At 38.7% G+C, this 21713-nt stretch overlaps 1 protein-coding gene across 1 annotated transcript in view; it reads left to right on the top strand.

Moving 5' to 3' along the window:
* The first annotated feature begins 6642 nt into the window (after positions 1–6642).
* Positions 6643–21713, top strand: part of LOC140793736 (centromere/kinetochore protein zw10 homolog) — a 52856-nt gene continuing 37785 nt past the window's right edge. The window contains exons 1-6 of the mRNA XM_073145412.1: positions 6643–7320; positions 7408–7545; positions 7704–7877; positions 11014–11172; positions 14151–14381; positions 14476–14595. Coding sequence (XP_073001513.1) covers positions 6754–7320; positions 7408–7545; positions 7704–7877; positions 11014–11172; positions 14151–14381; positions 14476–14595 — 1389 coding nt within the window. The 5' untranslated portion in view covers positions 6643–6753. The remainder of the gene's footprint in view (positions 7321–7407; positions 7546–7703; positions 7878–11013; positions 11173–14150; positions 14382–14475; positions 14596–21713) is intronic.

The following is a 21713-nucleotide window of genomic DNA, read 5'->3' as shown; positions in this document are numbered from 1 at the left end:
GAGGGAAAAGAAAAGAGGGGAAGTGAGAGACCTCACCGGTAGCGGCGGCGGTTCCAAAGGAGATAGCGCCAGCCGGCAAGGGGGCGAGGCGGCGACGGTAGTAGTTAGAGAGAGGGAGAAAGAGAGTTTGAGAGAGAGAGAGGAGAGGGGAGTGAGAGAGAGACCGAAAGGAAGAGGGTGGAGAGAAGTAAAAGAGAGCAAGAGAGGTAGTGGGGAGAGAGAAGTCGGTAGTGGCGGCAGGGTGGGGCCCGCCGCGGTCTAGCTTCTCTCTACCATGCTGATGGAGTTTAGCCATGAAGGCCAACTGGTCTAGCTTCTAGCCACGCCAAGCAAGGAGGCCAAAGGCTCCTTGTAGTCTTTAGAGGGTTGCTAAAACCTGGGTGTGGCGGGTACCTCATGCAACTCATCGAAGGGCTAAAGATATGGATGATCCAATGCATTTACCCACTGATTTAAAGGCTATTTGCAAAAATTTGAAGATGTATTCCAGCAGCCACATGGATTGGCTCCACTTAGGATCCAGGACCATCATATCAAGATTATGCATGGGGCGGGTCCAGCAAATGTTAGACCGTATCGTTACCCTTTCATTCAAAATGAGGGTATAACGAAGATGGACAAAGAGATGTTGTCCAGTGGATAAGACAAGTCGAAGCGCCTACTCTTCACCGGTCTTGCTCGTGCAGAAGAAGGATGATTCGTGGCAGTTTTACGTGGACTACCGAGCTCTTAATTCTATTACTATCAAGGACCGGTATCCCATACCGGTGATCGAAGAGTTGTTGGATGAATTGGCGGGTGCATGCTACTTCTCAAAGCTTGATTTAAGGGCAGAGTACCATCGAATAAGAGTGGAACCATCCGATGTGCACAAGATGGCATTTCGAACACACGACGGGCATTACGAGTTTCTTTATGCCCTTTGGTCTTACCAATGCTCCCGCCACATTTTAGAGCTTAATGAATGACATCTTTAGGCCTTAATTAAGGCAATATGCACTGATATTCTTTGATGACATCTTGGTTTACAACCACATGTGGGAGGAGCACATGCGACTGATACACCTTGTTAGAGTCTTATTGCATTAGTTATTTATTTTCATTAAAATTATTTTTCTGTAGGTTGCATTTGAATGCGGAAGGGGTCGCGTTCGAACACCTTTGCGAGCACCGTATTCAGGTTCGCAAAAATAGAGAACGCAAAATATGCGTTCGAGCGCGATCGAGCGTGCTCGAACGCCGTTGAGCGCGTTCGAACGTTTGCATCAGGTTTGCATCGACAGTGAATGTCTTTTGTGCATTCGAACACTATCGGGCGCGTTCGAACGCGATCTGCGGGAGTCCACTAGAATTAGGGTTAATAATTATTATTTTGGCTTGTTGGCTAGCCTCTATAAAGGTGTCGATGGCAGCCAAAATTATTATGCTTAATGAATATTGGTTTCTTACCTCCTCTATCCTCTCTCTAATCTCTCTACCATAATCTCCCTCCTCCCTCTTCACCAACCAGCCACCTCTACCGTTGGCAAGGTCTCATCTAACTTCTAATCTCCCTCGTCCATTAAGTCCTCCCTCGTTCTTGGGATCTCGACCACTTCTTCCCCTTCGTCCTTATCCCTTAAACAACATCAACCATCCACCCTCATCTCTATTATTATCCATAACCCTAACATCCACTCCACCCATCACCACCACCTTCACCCCATTCTATCATGTTTGCGTCCCAATTTCAGTTCAAATCTAAGAAGGCCATAAATATGAAAATCATAGATCGAGAAGTTATAGATTGATTAAACATAGTTTCATAAATTTTCAACTACAAGAGAATATTTCCCTTGGTTGCGTGGGCTGTTTTCTACAATCAATCCAAATCTTGAAGGGATCGTTCCGTAGCCTATCAATGGTATCAAAGCTCGGTGAATCTCGGACCTCCATTAATGGTGGAGACAAGGAAGATGTAATTAACAAGGAGATCAATGGGGAACACACTGACAAGGGAAGACTTAATCCACGATAACCATAATCATGAGGCCGATTCTTTTGAGGTGGCCACGGTAGGACCGAATCAACCAATGTCCATGGGTGTGAACATAGGCTTGGAGGATGAACTTAGGGGCATGTTCCAAATATTGCTGCATAGGGTGGACGCAATGTAGAATGATCATAATGCTTTGAAGGAATATGTCATGAACTGATCAGCTTCGTCATCTCCTCGACAAAGATCAGTGCCTCAAGAAGGACCAACGGTGGGACCACACTGAACCGATACCCCATAGGTCCAAGTACGACATGTTAATGTCAATGATCCTCTTTATTTCATAAATTTATTATTATTATTATTATTAAAGATGGTATGGGATGTTACACCTCCTCTCCGACTGATACGATTCGGACTTCACCGACGTCGTCTCGAGCATGGATTCACTTTAGGAGTGTTTTTATTTCATGTTTTAGTGTTTAATTTCCATTAAAATAAGTTTTCTGTAAGTCGCGTTCGAACGCAGGTGGAGTGAGTTCGAACGCGGTTTGTGAACGGGGTTGTGAACGTGGTGAAGAGAATGTACTGTGCGTTCGAACGCACTATGAACGCCTGCATCGCGTTCGCAAATACCGACAAGCGCGTTCGATCGCGCGTTCGAACGCCTGCATCGCGTTCGTAAATCCAAAAGAGCGAACTCGGTGCGTTCGAACGCAGTCGACGAAAATTATGTTTTTAGGGTTAATGTGAGTTGTTGGTTAGCCTATAAAAGGATGTGTAGGGCAACCAAAATTATCATTGATTATTGAGATTGAGTTTTGCCTTGCCTCCTTCGTCTTCTTCGCTCCCGTTCTCTCAATCCCCGACGACGCCGCTTCTAACCTCCCTCGTCCGGCTAATCACCCTAGTCCCTTAGGGGTGGCCCTCTTCTCCCCCTTCGTCCAATCTATCCAACACTTGCCCTAATCCTTCCATCAACCACAACCGTTCCACCATCACTTTTCACCGGTGCCACCACATTAACGCCGGTCCACCACCATCCACCATTACCTAGGATCTCGTGCCTCTATCCACGAATCCAAAATAGAGCATCCTGATGTTCGGCCACTAAACGAATGATATCTCGAGATCTCCAACTCCGATTCGCTTGTAACTAGATTTGTTGGAAAGTTCTTTTACGAGGCTACAACATATCAAAATCTCACGTCGATTCGACGACAACATATTTTGGGATCTAATTTCAAAGTTTCGTGCCAGATCGTATCAAGCTGGTATCAGAGCCTTAGCCCCAAAGAGAAGATCGTATCAAGCTGGTATCAGAGCCTTAGCCCCAAAGAGAATATCGTATCAAGCTGGTATCAGAGCTCCATAGCCCGAGGCGTGATCGTATCATCGACCTAGCGATTGACATGACCTAGATCGTGACACCGGAGTTTGGGCAAGGATCTGATAGGGTCACGGAACAATTTCTTTAATATCTGAATTTATTGTAGGAAGAAGTCTGTAAAAACGGAGGGAAAAAATTCACAGATATTCTCTTACAATCGAAAAATTACAAAACCAAGTGGAATCGATCCGTAACTCCCTACTCTCTGTTCTTCGTATTTACGCCATTCACAAGTTCGAACTACAACTAGGATGAAAATATAATATATTACAGATGATGATGATGGTGACGAATGAAGTGGAAGTTAGGGTTATGGATGATAATAGAGATGAGGGTGGATGGGTGATGTTGTTTAAAAAATAAAGACGAAGGGGAAGAAGTGGTCGAGATCCCAAAGAAGTGGGAAGACTCGACAAATGAGAGAGATTAATGAGAGACCTTACCAACGGTAGAGGTGGTAGGTTGGTAAAGATGGAGGAGGGAGATTAGGGTAGAGAGATGATAGAGAGGCAATAAATTAATATTCCAATAGCATAATGAATTTGGCTGCCATCCATATATTTATAGAGGCTAGCCAACAAGTCATAATAACAATAAGTAACCCTAATTATAGAGGATTTCTGCCGATGGCGCTCGAAAGTGGCCGATCGCGTTCAAACGCGCCCGATCGTATTCAAACGCACAAAAGACGTTCTCTGTATATGCAAACAAATGTGTCCACGGTCCTGCAGCAAACCGCCTCGACTCTCTAACTCTAGATGGTGCTTCGGATCATCGAAGACCTCCTGTAACAATCTCAAAACATCTGGGTCAGATGTAAATGCATACCTCAGCTCGTTAAGGAATGGAAAGGTAGGAGAAGAATAGGCTGCGAGCTTGGCAGTATCTAGTTGGCGCGATAGTGCATCCGCCACTCTATTTTCCGTTCCTTTCTTGTATTGGATTTTATAACCATACCCCAGCAAATTTGTGACCCATCTCTGTTGTGCCGGAGTGTATATGCGATGTCCCATAAAGTATGGAAGACTCTTTTGATCGGTTCGTATAATGAATCATCTACTGATCAAATAAGGTCTCCACTTTGTCACCGCATACAGAATTGCCAACATCTCTCTCTCATAAGTCAATAATTGCTAAGATTTTTGTGATAAAGCCTTACTAAGAAAGGCAATGGGACGTCCTCCCTATATACAGCTCCTATGCCAACTCCCGACGCATCACATTCTACAATGAACTCTTTGGTGAAGTGTGGTAGCGCTAAAGCGAGCGCCATCGTTATTGTTTTCAGTTTTTCAAAGGTTGTAGTGGCTTCATCAGTCCATCTAAAATAGTCCTTTTTTAACAAAGAAGTGAGAGGAGCAACAATCTTGCCATACCTGGCAATGAAGCGGTGATACTATCTAGTCAGCCCCAAAAATCCTCGTAATTCTGTGGTAGTAATAGGAATCGGCCAAGTGGTCATGCATGCTACTTTTTGAGGATCCGCCGCTACACCTTCTGCTAAAATTATGTGGCCTAAATACTCCACTTGTGGCACTCCCCATAGGCACTTGGACTTTTTGATCTTCAATTGGCTTTGCTTCAACAAATTCAGCACATCCTCTAAATGCCGCCAATGCTCCAATTCAGTCTTATTATACACTAAAATATCATAAAAAAATATTAAGACATACCTTCGCAATAGAGGCCGAAATATATCATTCATGAGGCCTTGAATGATACCTTTGAGATTAGAGTTCTTACCGTGGGCAGAGTAGTCTTACAACACTGCCTACCATAGCAGCATTGACATGACTCCGTTTGAGGTGGTGTATGGGTGCATAGTTCCGACATTACGCGCTTATGATCGAGTAGCATCTATAGATCGGATGGAGGTGGACTTAGCATTGATGGATAGAGATGCCACATTGAGGAGGTTACGTGCCCATCTTAAACTTGCTCAAAACCGCATGAAGTAAGTTTATGATCGTAGCCATTGGGAGCAAGTATTCGACATCGGCAGTTGAGTGTTTGTGAGAGTATAACCGTATCGACAGGTGACCTTGCATCCGATGCATAACAAAAAGTTAGCACATCGCTACTTTGGTCCGTTTCGGGTGTTAGAGCGTATCGGTCCGGTTGTATATCGTTTGGAACTACCGGAGGGGTCGAGAGTGCATCTTGTCTTCCATGTTTCATTGCTGAGGGAGCGGATTGGTGATCATGAGATCGTTAGATCAACTCTATAGGAGCCATTGGAGAAGACAGAGATCGTAGAGCCAGTTCGCGTACTTGCTAGGTGCCGACAACGTCATGGTAACAGATTAGAGATAGAGATTCTAGTTGAGTAGCTTGGCAAACCATCCGATGAGGCGACATGGGAGTTGGAAACGGACATCTTAGAGCGTTTTCCCAACTTTACACCTTGAGGGCAAGGTGGGGAAGCGTGGTCGACTAATACACCTTGTTAGAGTTTTTTCTTATTGCATTAGTTATTTATTTTCATTAAAATAAAGTTTTTGTAGGTTGCGTTCGAACGCCCTTGCGAACGCTTGCATTAAGTTCGCAAAAACAGAGAATGTGAAATGCACGTTTGAACGCAGTCGAATGCGTTCGAATGCCTGCATCGCGTTCGCATTGACAAAGAACGCTTTTGTGCATTTGAACGCGATTGAGCGCATTCGAACGCGATCAGCGGGAGTCCACTAGAATTAGGGTTAATTATTATTATTTTGGCTTGCTGTATAGCCTTTATAAAAGGTGTGGATGGCGGCTAAAATTAGAATGCTATTGGAATATTGATATCAGAGGGAGGAGGGGAGGATGAGGATGTCGTTGGAGAGGAGGTTGCCCCTGATGAACCGCCGGAGAGGAGAGTAAGAGATAGTGGAGGCAATGACAAGCAGAGACGTGGACGGAGGCACCGCGACCGGCAGAGATGATCGTGACTAGAGAGATTGGAGAGAAATGGGGGCAAATCTTTTTCCCTTTTCAAAAGGATGAGGCAGCTGGAGAGATTCAGAGGGTGGGTTAGCATTTAGGGATTTCCGGTAGGGTTTTTAGTTACCTTATATATATATAATAAGTTGACGGGTTTGCGAGTTGACCCAACCTAGCCTGTATACTTAAACGGGTCAAACAGATCAAAATGTGACCCATTATAAATCCGAATATGATTCGATTATTAAACGGATTAGACGGATTAACCTATCTATTACCCAAATTTAATTATATTAAATTGTGTCAGGTCGGGTCAAACTTTGCCACCTCTTTTATTGCAAATTATTTTCCCGACTAGTCACTGCTTGTTTCTCTCGGCACGGTAGAGTTGCGAGTTTTGGGACCCCAACGAGACGACACGGAGAGAAGACACATCGGAGAGACGAGAGAGAGAGAGAGAGACGGAGAGATGGACGTCCTGCGGGGCTCCATCGACATCCGCGATCTCCTATCGAATCCAGATCTTCTCGACTCCGATCCCTCCTCCCCACTCTCTGCCCCTGACCTCCGCCTCCTCATCGACCGTCTCAACGTCCGGTCCCTCCACATCAAATCCCAAGCCCGCGACTACGTCCTCTCGCACCGCCGCGACCTCGTAGCCGTATTCTCTCGCTGCTCCCTTGCCTCCGCCGCGTCCACCTCCCTTTCCTCGTCAATCTCCGACGCCCTCCGCCTCCTCTCCGACCGTCCCATCGACCTCGAGATCCGCACCCTCGCTGGCCAGATCCGTGACGCCCGTAAGGAGCTCGGGGAGCGTATGGAGGCGCTCGTGGTCGTGAAATCCATTTCGGTTTTGGCCGAGCGCTTGCGTGCGGCGAAGGAGGATCTCCGGGCGGGGAAGGTGGTCGAAGCGGCGGAGGTGGTGAAGAAGTTGAAGGCCGCATTGCCAGTTGTCGAGGGGGAGGAAGGTGCTTCTGCAGCAGAGCCTGTTGTTTTTGGGTTCTTGAGGAAGGAATGGACGGAGTGCTTTGACGAGGTTGCTGGATAACTTTTTGACTGCAACTGTGGATATGCGTTCATAACTTGTTAACTTAATGTGGTTTTGTTTTTTGTTTGATGGTAGCTGCAAGGGGTTCTTGCGAAGAATGTGGAAGATTCTGTTCAGTTTGAGCCGGAGAAAGGCAAAATGATTGTGAGATCTAGGTCGAGTGGCAGAGATATGAGTAGAGTTGAGCTCCATCAAGCATTACACGCGATGGAGGTAAGTAACCTCAGACTACATGCATTTTTCTGCTCCTATTAGCTACTGCATTGAGTCCCAGTAAGCTGTATCAGGAATACTAGGAATTGATTTTCTTGATCGTTCTACTCAATTATATACTTTCTGTTTGTATTTATTCCTGCATTTCTCATATGCAGATAGTCGACATTTTAGATTATGGGCTGGCGAAGGTAGCAGATTTGATGATCAAACATGTCATGGTTCCTGTGATAAGTAACAAATCCATCACCGTTGCAATAGAAGTGCTTAATGATGATGCCCTTGAAGAGCCTGAGGCAATTCTTACCCTATTTGAATCATATGAATTTCAGGTAAAATGTTACAGTGCAGTCAAGAATTTTAAACCACAATTGCTTGACACTCATTAGCTTTGCTTGTAGATAGCAGCTGCAACATAAAAACTTAACTAGTAAATAAGGAAAAAAAATGAAGTAAATAAAGAGAAATGAAGTATTCTGGGACTGCTACTGAACATGATTTTCTGTTTCCACTTATTGCAAGTCCATTGGAAAGAGAATAGATTATGGCTTCCGAAATCATGGATTAAATATTCAATCAAAACTTCTTTTATGTTGAATACTAATTTGTGGATTAGTGATCTTAGATAAAGAATACATAGTTGAGCATGTAGGATTGACGAATAAAGGATACATAGTGTGCGCTAATATGGGTGGGTTAGTCCGTTTGCATTGTGGGATGTGCGCTGCCATATCAATTTTTTGTATCCTACAATTTAATCATGATCAAAGGGAAATACATGGGCATGTAGGATTTGAGTGAGCATGACAGAGTTTTTTAGATGCACAAGTTTGATGCGTTAGGTGCACATCTAATGGTGTGTCTGAATCAACTTGAGTGAGGTCAGCTTGCACTAAATCCTAACCATAGTTAGTTGAGGAAAAAGTGCATATGACTAAGGGCTATAAGAGCTATAAGAGGGACTTATTCAACTAACAATTGCAAAATAACTCCTTTTCAAGTTGATATAACATATATGTCAAATTTACTGAGTACGATCTAATATTTCATGGAAGTGTCATTGACATATGAATTCAATATTTTGAGAAGTGTTGAAACCATCACTTTCAAACCGAAATGCATAAGATGATGAAGGATCACACTTGGAAATTTGTAGTGAAATGATGAGGAAATCATTATTATGATTCTTAATGGTTTTCATTAAGTGCCTCGCGTAGTAATTGGAGGTCAGTAGTGGTGCAGGTTAGTGGAGGGTAGCCAGTAGGGCCTTAGTCAAGGCTTGGATCGAGTTCTTGAGGGCGGTTTGGATCTCATTTGATTTCTCCTTTAATTCGGCTGAAAATTCTTTAAATATCACCGTCGCGCACGCCGGTGGCTCATTGCCAGCGATTGTTGGTGGTGGAGGGGGCGCTAGAAATACTCCCATAGGAACGGAGATGAGTTCCTGACCTTCCATGGTTGCTTCTTCCTCGTTCGTCTTGGATCACGTGTTAATCATCGTTTGACGAACGTCGTCACTAGATCTGGACTGATCTAGACGTAAGAAAATTGTGATATTTTATATGGTGGTAGCCTCGTGAGTTAGGATTGCAATGGTTCTAGTTTCACGAGAATTTGATATCGGAATGAAAAGTAATAAATAAAATAATGGATCAAGGTCAAAATAGGGCAGAACGGTAAATAACCGACGTTGCGGCGGTCGTCAGAGGGTGGCGGATGGCTAAGGGTGGTGGTAAACGGCTGTAAGATAGGGCGGCTGCTGGTGGAGGTAGATGGCTAGAGTTTGGAAGATCAGGATGCTTCTACGGCTATGATCTAAAAGATAAAAACGATCTAACGACTATGGTAAAAGATAAAGAGAAAAATAATGATTTGGCTAAACTTAGATTCATTCAATAATCGGTTCAATGATAATTATCAATACATGTCCACTCCTATTTATAGGAGTAAAATCCTAGTGAATCAGATCAATATGCGGATATCCAATTTATTTAAAATTCAAATCAATAAGATAAAGCTAACTAACTAACTAACTCAAGTTGGCTCGACTCGACTCAACCGACTTGATCGGCTTAACCCATGTGATCGGATCATAACATTGGTTCAATGGATTTAAATGAAATCAAATTTGAATTGTGTTATTCATTTTATTATGCAAGGTTCACTCAATTTTGAAAAATTGTTTGGATATTGAATCTGTATTTGCTACATTTATTCCTATGTTGAGGTCTCTCTAGCTACTGTTATATTTGTTGTTTCCAACTTTAACCCTCTAATAAGTGTTTGAATAAGTAATTAGGAAAATTTGCATTTAACACCCTACCTTTTATATATTCGTGGTTTATGCCTTGCATTTTTAATTTGCAAATCACAACGACCCTATTTTTTACCAAATATTAAAATCACAACTCGAGTTAGATTAACACTGATACTATTTGAGCTTATGTCATAAAAATGAATATTCCCTCTAGTTCAAATTTTTTATTGATTAAAATGTCTAAATTGCCCTTGTCTTGTTCTTCTTCTAGAGCATGATGATACCTCTTATTCTCCTTTGGCTAAGATCTCAAAGCTAGTAGAGGAAGAAAATTAAGGGCACTATCAACTGTCACTTTTTCACCCTTTCTTCTCCTCCATTTTTTATTAGGAAGCTATATCTCATTCCTAATTCTTTAGGATCATATTTTAATTCTGTAAAAGTTGATTAGATAAAACTCATGTGCTAATTCATATTCTGTTTCATTTATTTGGTATTTATTGATTAAAAATTATTGTGTTTTAGGTTGTAAAGAAAGTTTCTTGGTGTGAAAGTGGCATTTAGGCTGGGTAAGGGTATTTTGGTAATATCATTATTATAGTTAGCTTAATCTAGGAGTTTGATTAAGTTTAATTAATAGATCTAACTGCATGGTGCGTTTTGCAAATATTTGATAAAATGTGGGGTACAATTTGCAAATATTAAAAATACAGAGCATAAATTGCAAATACATAAAAGGATAGGGTGTTGAGTGCAAAGTTTCAAGTAATTATCTAGGGAGGAAACCATTTGCAGTATACTTTATGAGGAGAGATCTTTTTAGAAAAGATCTTATTAGTCCCATTTTTCTTGTATAATTTAATTTTTTTCTTCTTTTTATTTTTTCCATGCATAAAAGTTCGACATAAGCACAGAAGCAGGCCTTACTTTTCATTACAATGTACTCATATAAAATGGTATTGTAAATATATTTAAGTTCAGATAGCCTACCCAGGACTGTTTTAGGTGAGATTTCTTTTCATGTGTACTTCTATGCTAGTGCATAATACTTTTTGTTAGATAGTTCTCTTCAGAATGTCACAACTTATGAGCACTTCTTTAATTATTCTACAAAATACAACTATTGAATATTGATTGTGCTTTAAGTTTGGTGCACATATTTATCTTCTCAATAATAATAACATCTCAATATTTTTTTTTTTTTTGTGTAGGACTATCAAGATGGTTCAACTCTGTACTTGAGGCTTATCGAGATTATAAAGTTTGTTCAAAAGTTTGTGTGCCTGGAGAATGGTACATGGATGAGGATTTTTGGCAAATTGACCTGGCCAAGAATTTCTGACCTGATTATCACTTTCTTTCTTTCTAAGGTGTGCTTTAGATTTTATAGCTCCTGGGCACTCGGTTATTATTTTAACCTTTAACTGCATTATGATGCAAAATGAATCTGAAGAGTCATATAAGCATGTAAATGACTGCCAACATTACATAATCATACTAATTCAAAAGAATGTAGGAAAATGCAATAATCCTTACATACTCATGATATGTAGGGTCTGTTGGTGGTCTGACATTTTGATTTGTCCCAGTTACTAACATATGAGATTTTGATGTTTTATTATTTATCAGCTCAAACTGGCACATAATATGAAATTGTACAGTAACATTTTTTTGTTCTGTCATGGCTTGGTTGCTTTCTCATGATGAGAGTTTAAAGTAAGAGAGCGGAAGCGTTTGCTTCAAACTCCCCACCTAGCCACCCATTTTTTTTTCTTTTCATTTTCTCTAGTCCTTTCTTGGAGGACATCACTTAGTGTGACAATAAAGCTTACAACCGTGCACCCTGTGAACACTAGTAATGACGTTAAGGCTGTGTACCTCTTGCCCTCCCCACACTTTGCATTGGCTGGAGTCCCATGCCTGAGTTTCAGAGACATGATTGAAGAAATTACTGTGCTAGGGAAAAACATGATATTGTACCCATGCTTACTATAGCATGGCAATTCACTGTGCTCCATTCCAATGGCATGCTATTGGTGTAATTTGTCATTGTTGCACTGCATCTGGTATGTCCTGCGCGAACACCACCTAGTGGAAATCCAACATAGTAAGTTGTATTCTTAGTGTCTGGCATCTATATTTAATGCTATTTTTTCTAATGCTTGAACATGAACACTGCAAAAGAAAACAAAACATCAAAAAATTCATACTTGTTTTTGAATTTTGATATCTTGGGCTGCTTTCTTTATATAGAAGTTACATGTTGGCAGGCTTGGGGAGTATTCCAACCCTTGCTTCAGTCTTGAGTTCTGCAAATCTCTTTTGTCATTAATTAATTTACTATAGAAACATAACGTGCAACAATCCTTTCAATCCTTTGTTTTGGTGAAAATTTTCTTTCACTATCCTTTGGTTTACTGATAATCCTTTAGGAAAAAATGCCAATCATCATGGTCATTTGATCAGTCTTAGTTTTTAATATATGTTACTTCATTTTCCTTCATTTTGAAGTACATCTCTGCCATTATATTTGCTTTTGGAACTAGTCTCTCCGCTGGCTTGGTTCAAACGGACAAAACTGGTAGAATATCGTATCCATCTGATCACCTATTAGGTCTGCTTGTGTTTTTCAAGGTATTTATTTCTTCAATAAATTCTGTCACCTGCAACCTAATTTTTCTGAATGGTGAATAATAGGAATAGATTAGTGGGATACATTAGTAACATCTACATATCCAGAGAGCAAACAGCCAAATACCTTCATAAAGAGTATTTTAAAGCAAATTGGAAAAATCTTATGGGTTATGATTTTAAGCAAGAAATTGCAGGAGCTTCCCATCTGTTACACATTTCTTTGAAATTTTCTTGCTAAGAAACCTCCTCATTTCCAGAATAGATGTTCATTATTGAAAATAGAAGGATCCTTGAAGCAATCATTTTTTATGTGTTACAATAGCTACAAGATTCTACACAATTTCTCGTGTTTAATTTACTTTATGTGTGGAGTGAATAGGTTCAAAAATCAAAATGTATGCCAGTGAATCGTTTAAACCAGTATGTAAGCTAGTTTTTAGTTATCAAAGGCTATTTTGAGCTGTTTAAATACTTATAAACAAATGTAAGTGCCACACTTTACATCCAAAAAAATATTCTATGATCTTATAAGGAGATGGATTGAAGTAGCAGGTGGATTTTCAGAATCCATGCTGGTTGGTATGTACCATGTCAGCAAAATGCCCGCATCAAATAGAAAAAGATGGATGGATTGACATTACACGAGGCATGACTTTAAGACTTTTAGTAACTGGTACAACCCAGCATGTGTTGTATCAGCAAGGTGCTGATGTATAAGAATTGACACAACCTGTCATTACACAAGGCTTGCTAGGCTGTGCCTTTTACCATGTATTGACATTGTATCCTGTTGATTGGTGTATACTGAGTGGACAGGGCTGCTGGGACACTGAAAACCTTGACACAAGGCGCTCGAAGCCGCTATGTGCTATGCACTTGGTGTGCTGGTCACAGTGCTAGCTGACAAAATTTACAACCTTTCTTTGTAATAAAAGTCCTTATTTAAAAAGAAAAGTATTAGAAGATAAGAAAGGAAAAATAAAATAAAATGGATGATAGCTAACCAGCTGATAGTTTGTTTGAAATTTGTATAAGGGTTGGTAGGATGAATAACCAACTGATTAGTCTGTTTCTTGTTCAGGAAATCAAAGAGAATAGGTAATTGTTAACTATTATGCTAGAAATATTGTTGTTGACATCATCAATTAATTGTATAATGATCATGCTGTTTCATACTATGTATGAGAGATTGATTGACTAGTAAGCTGGTTATTTCTCATTTCAATATATATTTGAGGTTGTTTGTGTTTGTGGGGTTGGGGAGTGATTGTGGGGAAGAAATAGCAGATCTCCTTGTACAAAAGCATGAATCCTTTTATACTTCTAATGGACATATTCTGCATATATTTAGCTGTAGTATAACTTTGTTTTTGTTATTTATTTGTTTATTTTCTATTTTCTCATGATTTTGCAATTTTAATTGTGTCTAGATATCAATCTTGTGCCTAGCAAACTTCATATATCTTAGTGGCAATATTTGTTCTTTGCTGTTGGCTACTAGAAGTTCTGTATCTTTTATTGCAGAGATTCTCACATTATCTTTCTTAACATTCTGTTAGTAACTCAGTATGTCCTTCGATTTCTAAGTCAGATGTTTTTTCAATTTTGCACTGCCTTTTGTTATTTTCTAACATATCTGCTTGTAATTTTAATTTGTTTAGTATCTTTTGAAACAATTGTTATTAAAATAACAACTGAAGAATTTATCGTTCAGGCTGTTCCTGATATTGCTTCAAAGTTGGTTGATTTCCAAGCTATTATGAGAGTTACTACTGACTTTGAGGCCACCCTGAGGAAAATGATGTTCATCTCAGCTGATATGAAGGAAGAGAACTTGAGCCAGTTTGTCAATGACGTTGAGGTTCATTTTGCTTCTAAGAAAAGGAGTGAAATCTTGGCAAAGGCTAGAAATATACTTTTAAGATTTGATTATCCGAATTCTCATGTGAGTTTATGATTTTCCTAAATGTCAAAAAAGATAGAAGTGTTACTTGAAGAAGATATCTTGTTTGAGGAATAAGATTGGAATGTTTAAGCAGGTTACTGGTGTTGCTGGAAATTCCTCTGAGAATGTTGCTGATTTGCTTTTTGAGCCAGAAAGGTGTTTTGTGTCTAATTCGGCTTCTCAAATAATGAAACTGGTTCATGAGGCTCTTAAGGTATCTCTGAGGTGCATATATAAACATTGCTTTTTATCTTTTTGGAAAATTTGATGGAGAATGTTTAGGGTGTTATATTAATAACTGCAATATTGATGAGTTTATGTAGGTTTCACCAGTAAATTCTGTATCCCAGTAACTCGAGTATTCATGTTCTGTTATTTGCTTGCTGTCCTATCCTGAATATTAAAAGCATTTTGTACCATACTGTTGATTTGGTAATTACAAAGTATCTTATTGGTTGTCTTATGAAGTGGTACTGAATAGGACTGGACTCTACCAAAGTTGTTGCATGATTACTAAAGGCATTAGAAATATTTGGATTTCTACTTGAGGCTTTCTTATTGCTGTTAGTTTCCTTTGAGGTCTTTCTTTTTGAGGACTTCCCTTTTGAGGAATTTCCTCTTTTGGGTGTGCTTGGTTGATAATTGGATGGAAGAAGATAGTGGAAGTTTCTCGTTTCTAGTGAAGTCACCTTTAGTAAGTAATCATGACTTATTATTGTTTAGTAAAAATAGAAAATGTTTAGTGAAAATGAGTAATTATTGTAAGTAATGATGACATGCAGTATATACAAAGGTGGGAAGTGACACTCTCCCTTTAGAATATGAAGTGAAACGAGGGAAGTTGGGTAAGCTTAGAGAAGTGGAGAACTCACTTCCCACTTTATTTTTCTCATCCAAATACCATAAAGTTGTAGACTTTCAAAAAGTTATTACTTTTTTTCCTTCATCAACCAAACACACCCTTTGAGATTGTCCTTCTGTATGACCATAGGGAAAGGAAAACTATCTTATGTTCTTAATCCTAAGCCTATTTGAACTCTCATCTCCCCCTTTGTAAGAGCCTATAAATATGAGAGAATACTAGGAGGGTTCTAGGGTTTTATACAACACACAACACACAACGCAACATTATGTGAGGATACTGAGGATAATAATATATATCATGTGATGGTTCTAAACATGAATACTTGATGAAACATAGTTTGTTGGAGTGAGATTTGCATCACCGGATTTTGTTGGAGCTAGATCTTTCCGTTAGAAAGTGAGAGTGAGAAAAAAAGGAGAAAAGACTGAAATAGAGAGAGAAGAAAAGAATAGAGAGAGAAAGAGAAGAAAAGAGTAAAGAGAGAAAGAGAAAAAGCTTGGGGACATCAATAATTGATGTCCTCCGGTCGGATCCGGGTTAGATCCATAATGGATCTAGCCTGGTTTAATCAAAATCAGCCGATCCCGATCCTTGCCAACAGGTTGAGCCTAATTGATAATAATATAGATCCAAGTTTCGATTGATGTCGAGTCAGATTAGGATCGGCCATTCATGGGCGAAACCAGTTTACTGACTAGTTTTGGCCTAGTATCGGCCATATAAGCTGATACTCGATCCATATCAGGGATTGGTCGATACGGACGATGTAGCCCAATATGAGTAATTTTCAATTGATATGTGTCGGACCTAAGAATGATCCGACTCGTATCCAACCCATATCAATTATTGATACGAGTTCTCCACTTCCCTTTTTCTTCTCTCTCTCTCTCTCTCTCTCTCTCTCCCCCTCTCTCTCTAGCTGCTGCTATCAACAGCAGCTGTTCCTCTCTTCCTCACTCTCTTCCTTTCTCCCTTTCTCTCTCCCTCACTCTCTCTCTCTTTCCCTCTCTCTCTCCCTCTCTCTCTAGCTACTGCTGTCAGCAGCCACTTGTACGGCCGATTCCATTCGGGATCGGCTGAAACTGGAAACTATGGTTTTTTCGAATGGCCGATCCCGATCCCGATCCCGATCCCAATGCTGATTTTCGAAACCTTAGGTAATAGCATCTCGCTGATTCATTTCAAGTAGATATGTTGTATACCATTTGCTCAACATTTGCATAAAGAAGAAATGCTAGTTCCTTTTTATCAGCAAATTGTATCTGATGCTATTAAACTATTTTAAGAAGCTTGATATATATGTAGATTTACTGGTTTCCATCTTGCAGCTGGATGTAGTCTCAGATGTTGAATTACATAATTTTTACTACTCTTTTTCTGTGACATCCTTTTTATTCTTTGTGAAAGAACTTCACTTACCTGTCTAAGATTGGTTAACTTTCCTTTTGCTCAAATCATGTTAAACTTAAGCTGTTAGGTGAATTTCAGGTATTCTCACATGCCTTTCTGAGTGCCTCTGGGAAAGGTTTTCACAGATTATTAAGTATTAACCTTCTTAAAAGGCAGTGGTTCAACTATTAGTGCTTTTTCTGCAATAAGAAAATAAAGTCTGAATATCTACTGTTTGTCTTTGAAAGCTAATTTATCTTATGTATGAGATTTGCCTATGGCTAGGTTACTATCTTATTGGAAGTGAGCTCATGTCTAATAAGAAGTATTGTAGATTCTGTCTATGAGATTTGCCTTTGGCTAGGTATTATCTTATTGGAAGTGAGCTCATGTCTAATAAGAAGTAATATAGATTCTGTCAAAAGTTTTTTGCAATCTGATAGAGCCATAGAGGTTTCATGATATGGTGATATGAAGGTGATTCATTTTTTAAATTAGAAGATAATGGATGGTGTACCAGTGATCATGTAAGACAGTGCAAGAAATAAAGCAAGTGAAATAAGCTTATATAAGGAAAAAAGTTAGACACAAAAGACCACATGATAAAGTGTCTGGAAAAATCTTCAGAGATGATTAGCTAGTTTTTTGCCAAAATTTTCATTTGTTAGAATACTGGTTGTAAGAAATTAGAGTCCCTTATTGGAATAATGTGGGCGGGTGTTAGAGAGATATCTGTAGATTTAAGGACAATTACCTTCAAAATGAAAGGTTGAAGAATATTTCTGTGAGATTGAGAGTAGGAAATTTATCAGATGAAACCTACTAAAGGAGATGAGTATTACATGTTTGAAGTCTCAAAATGGTCATTTTGGGAGGCTCATGTTGCTCTTAAGTAGGAAATACAAGGAATACTTCAAATTATTCCCTGTATTAGATATGCATTATTTAGAAGGCCAGGCTTATACTATAGCACCATATTAATCAAGGGTAGGAAGTTTGTCTTGCTTGTTGCCAAGGTTCCCAGTATCGGGATCAGGATCGGTATCGGCCGTCCAGAAAAACGATACGTATCAGCCGTATCGGCCGTTCGTATCGGATCAGATTATTTTTTAATTATATAAAATTCTAAATATTATTTAAAAATGCAGAAAAATTTAGAAAAAATGACAAAAAATAAGAAAACAAAAATTACTCACATATGAAGTCTAAAAACTTAAAAAAATGTATTAACTTACTTAAAATTTAAAACTTTGTTGAATACCGAGTTGGTTCTCGTAAATTTCTATAGTCTTCATCATCATAATCACCATAAGTTTGTAAATATTGATATCTGGGACCTGATGCTCCAAAAAATGATTCCATCATACTAGTTATATTGTATGGATCTTGTTGTGTGACTTGCGTTTGAGGAGGATAATAACCAGCATTTGGATCTTGTGCCTGAGAATACTGAGGATACTGAGGATAATAACTAGCATATGGATCTTGTGATGACTCCAAACAATAAATATTCGATGTACCATAATCATAGGAACTAAAATGCATCTCATGACGACGTCGCTGATATGTATATATATCCTTAGTTTCTCTGTCTTCACTATTTATGCCTTCTTAACTTTTCTCAACAAATGTAGATTGAACGATCTCACCACCATATGTATCATCAGGACTATGACTAGTACTAATAGGTATACTATCTCTCACTGTTGAATGACTCGTACTAGCCTTTGTCCTCGTCGTGGTCTCTCCCAATATTTCATCTAACCATGAGTTACATCTGTCATCTAATAACCTGTCCTCTATTTCTCTGATCCATGGAGTCAAGGGGTCTTCTTCATCAAAAACATAATTTAAATCAATCAGTTCATTTTCTACCTTTCTTCTTAAATTTCTCTCCCTCAATCTCATATTATAATGACAAAAAATTAATTTCTCCAATCTTTCCATTGTAAATCGGGTGTGTGTTTTTGTGTGGATTAAGAAAAAAGTAATCCAATTTCTTTCACACTGTGATGAAGACACAGTTTGACTTAAAATTTTTTTTGCTATTGGCGTCAAATTTGGTGCCTTCTCCCATTCATAAATAGACCACCATTCAGTTGGAGTGTTATGAGATATAGCTGTAACAACTTTAGCGTACTGAATTGCCTAGCTCTCAATCTATATCTCTCTATCTGAAATCAGAAATATATTATTAGCTTATTGATTATATTGAAAGTTAAAACTTGAAACAAATAATAATAAAATTATTTAATTGAATCATAACTCATTTTTTTATTGCACATGATTTGTTTATGAATATCGGGCTCAAGCTTGCTGATTACCTTTCTAACCCCCAACAAGACTTCACTATCATTATTGACATTTTTAGAGAATTAAAATCTTGGATTAAGAAAATACCCTATAGAAATTTAAAATTTGTAAGTATTCAAATTTTTAAATATTCATAAATAAAAGTAAATTAAAACTTAAAACTTAAAAGCATGTTTACCAGCAGCGTTTTACCAGCAGCGTGTATATCTCTATGTAGTTGTTTGTTCCATCTAGAATCAATCATTTTCCACCACTTCTTATAACTTTGGCCCACATTTTTTTTATTGATTCTTTAGCTATGTCCATTGCCTCATATAAGAAACCCATCTCAGACTTGTCATCACTGTCTACAAGTCTTAATACTTTGATAAGAGGCTCAAATATTGCGGTGGCAATTGTAATATTATCCCAAAATATATTTCCAAGAGCCATATTTTTTAAAATTTCACCTAAAAATTTATCTTTAGGTTTCGTATTCTTAATTTTCATAGACCACTCCTGTGATGTAAATATTCACATAATATTATCATTGTAGCGCATGATGCTCTCCAAGGCTAAAAAGTGAGTGGCAAATCTAGTGACGCCGGGTCTGATGATCTTCCTACCACCAGTCATCTGCCTGAGTAAATTAAGAACCCAATCATGGTTATGTATAAAATTTATTTAACCTCTGACTTTCACATATGACCATGTCAATTTCAGGCTCTTTTGTAATATTCTCTAACATCAAATCAATACAATGTGCAGCATATGGCGTCCAATATAAATAAGGTCTTTTAATCATCAGTAAATTTTCAGCAGCTTTATAATTTGCCCCATTATTAGTAACCAATTGGACTACTCTTTTTTCACCGATTTCTTGTACCACCTCATTCATCAACTAGCACATATAATTTGCATTTTTGAAATGAGCAGTAGCATTCACAGACTTCAAAAATATTATCCCAATGCCAAAGTACACTAATAAATTAATTATATTTCTTCTGTTTTGTGTACTCCACCCATCACACACATCGTATACAACCAAATTCATCCTAATACCATTTAAATGTCTCAATATAAGTATGAAGTTCATCTACCTCTGAGTCAAGATATTTAGTAACAATATCATTTGAACTAGGACGGGGAACACCAGGCCCTACTGATTGTATAGCATCCACCATAGTGATAGTAAGGGCTATCAGCTACATTAAAAAGAATATGGTTGTAGAAGAAAATATTAGAGATAGCTCTACCAATGTGTTTTTTTACATTTTTAATTCTTTTGAGAGCTGTCTTGATGGAAGTCTATGTACGACCCCTTTATTTCGGAAGATATGTATCCATTGGTCCAATATTTTCAGACTCTGCTATAACACCAGGAGTCCTATGGGTAGAACTGCTGCCTTCATATTCTCTCTCTCCTCGTATATTAACGGATCGGGTTTCGGTCGATCCCATTCGGGATCGGCCGAAACTGGGAACCTTGCTTGTTGCCAACTTGCCATCAGTCCTGTTTTATCTCACTTGATGGTGAGTCAAGAAGTAACCTTTCGCCACTTTTTGTATCTTGATCGGGAATCATGACCTCATTCATTTGCAAAGACAGTCCACAATTGCCATTGTTTCTAGGAGACTTTCACCATGTAGCTTCTCTTTAATATGCAAACTAATTCATCATGTCGGTATTCTTTATGCATCAATGCATTAGATCTGGAAAGATCACTTCTTTAGATGTACAGAGCATGGGTGGTTTGGTCATTAGTTGATATGGAGCATAGTTGTGGATGTTTTAATGATAGTCATTAGTTGATATGGAGCATAGTTGTGGATGTTTTAATGAGTGAGCAAATAACATTGCACATGTTGGAAGGCACTACATAGGAAAAGTAGTGCCTTCCAACATGTAATATAATGGGTCTATATATAAACCTACAATGGAATTAAGTAAAAAACATCCTACATAGGAAATAAACAAAAGATACCATAAATAATAAAAATTATAACCAAATTTCTATAAGGATCATCAACTGTCGGCGCCTCCTGCGCTGGTACACACGCCATCGAATCCTATCAGTGATGTCCGTATCATTTTCCCCGAGTGGAAGAGAATTCGACTCCGTTGAGTGTGCTGTTCTGTCGCTCTCATACTGTTCTAAGGTATCAAGGTGATGCATCTCTAAATTGTGGCGATCAAGCCACATATCATCAGATGTAGGTTGTTCTTTCCAACGTACTAGATACCGTTGGGTTCCACTTTCTCTAGTTGAAATAATCTCATCATTTAAAATTTTATCAATTTCGTCTGCTGTGTTAGGTAGATATTAGGAAGTGGAGGTAAAATCTGGGGTAAAATCTGGATCTTTATAAGCTACTAGATCCTCAATATTAAAAGTAGAATTGATGCCGAAATCATTGGGGAGATCTAGAACATAAGCATTATCATTAATTTGTTTGAGAATTTTAAAAGGTCTAGCACTTTGTGCATGCAACTTTTTGACAATTCTAGGTGGGAATCGTTCCGGATAATCCGGACCATCACATAGTCTCCAATATTAAATTCTTTGAATCTCCTTCTTAGATCACCTCGAAATTTATAATTAGTATTATTTTGAGCAATTCTGTTACTGATTTCTTTATGCAAGTTATGAATATGTGATGCGAATGCAGATGCAGACTTAGACAACCTATGATAATGGGACATAAGAATGAGATCTATAGGTTGTCTAGGTTTGTAACCATATACTACCTTAGTTGGACATATACCTATTGATCTATTAACAGAA

The sequence above is a fragment of the Typha latifolia genome, chromosome 8, assembly GCF_019914945.1.
Source record: "Typha latifolia isolate L0001 chromosome 8, TyphaL0001v2, whole genome shotgun sequence".
In the NCBI taxonomy this organism is placed as follows: Eukaryota; Viridiplantae; Streptophyta; class Magnoliopsida; order Poales; family Typhaceae; genus Typha; species Typha latifolia.
This window is presented reverse-complemented; position numbering and strand designations above follow the sequence as displayed.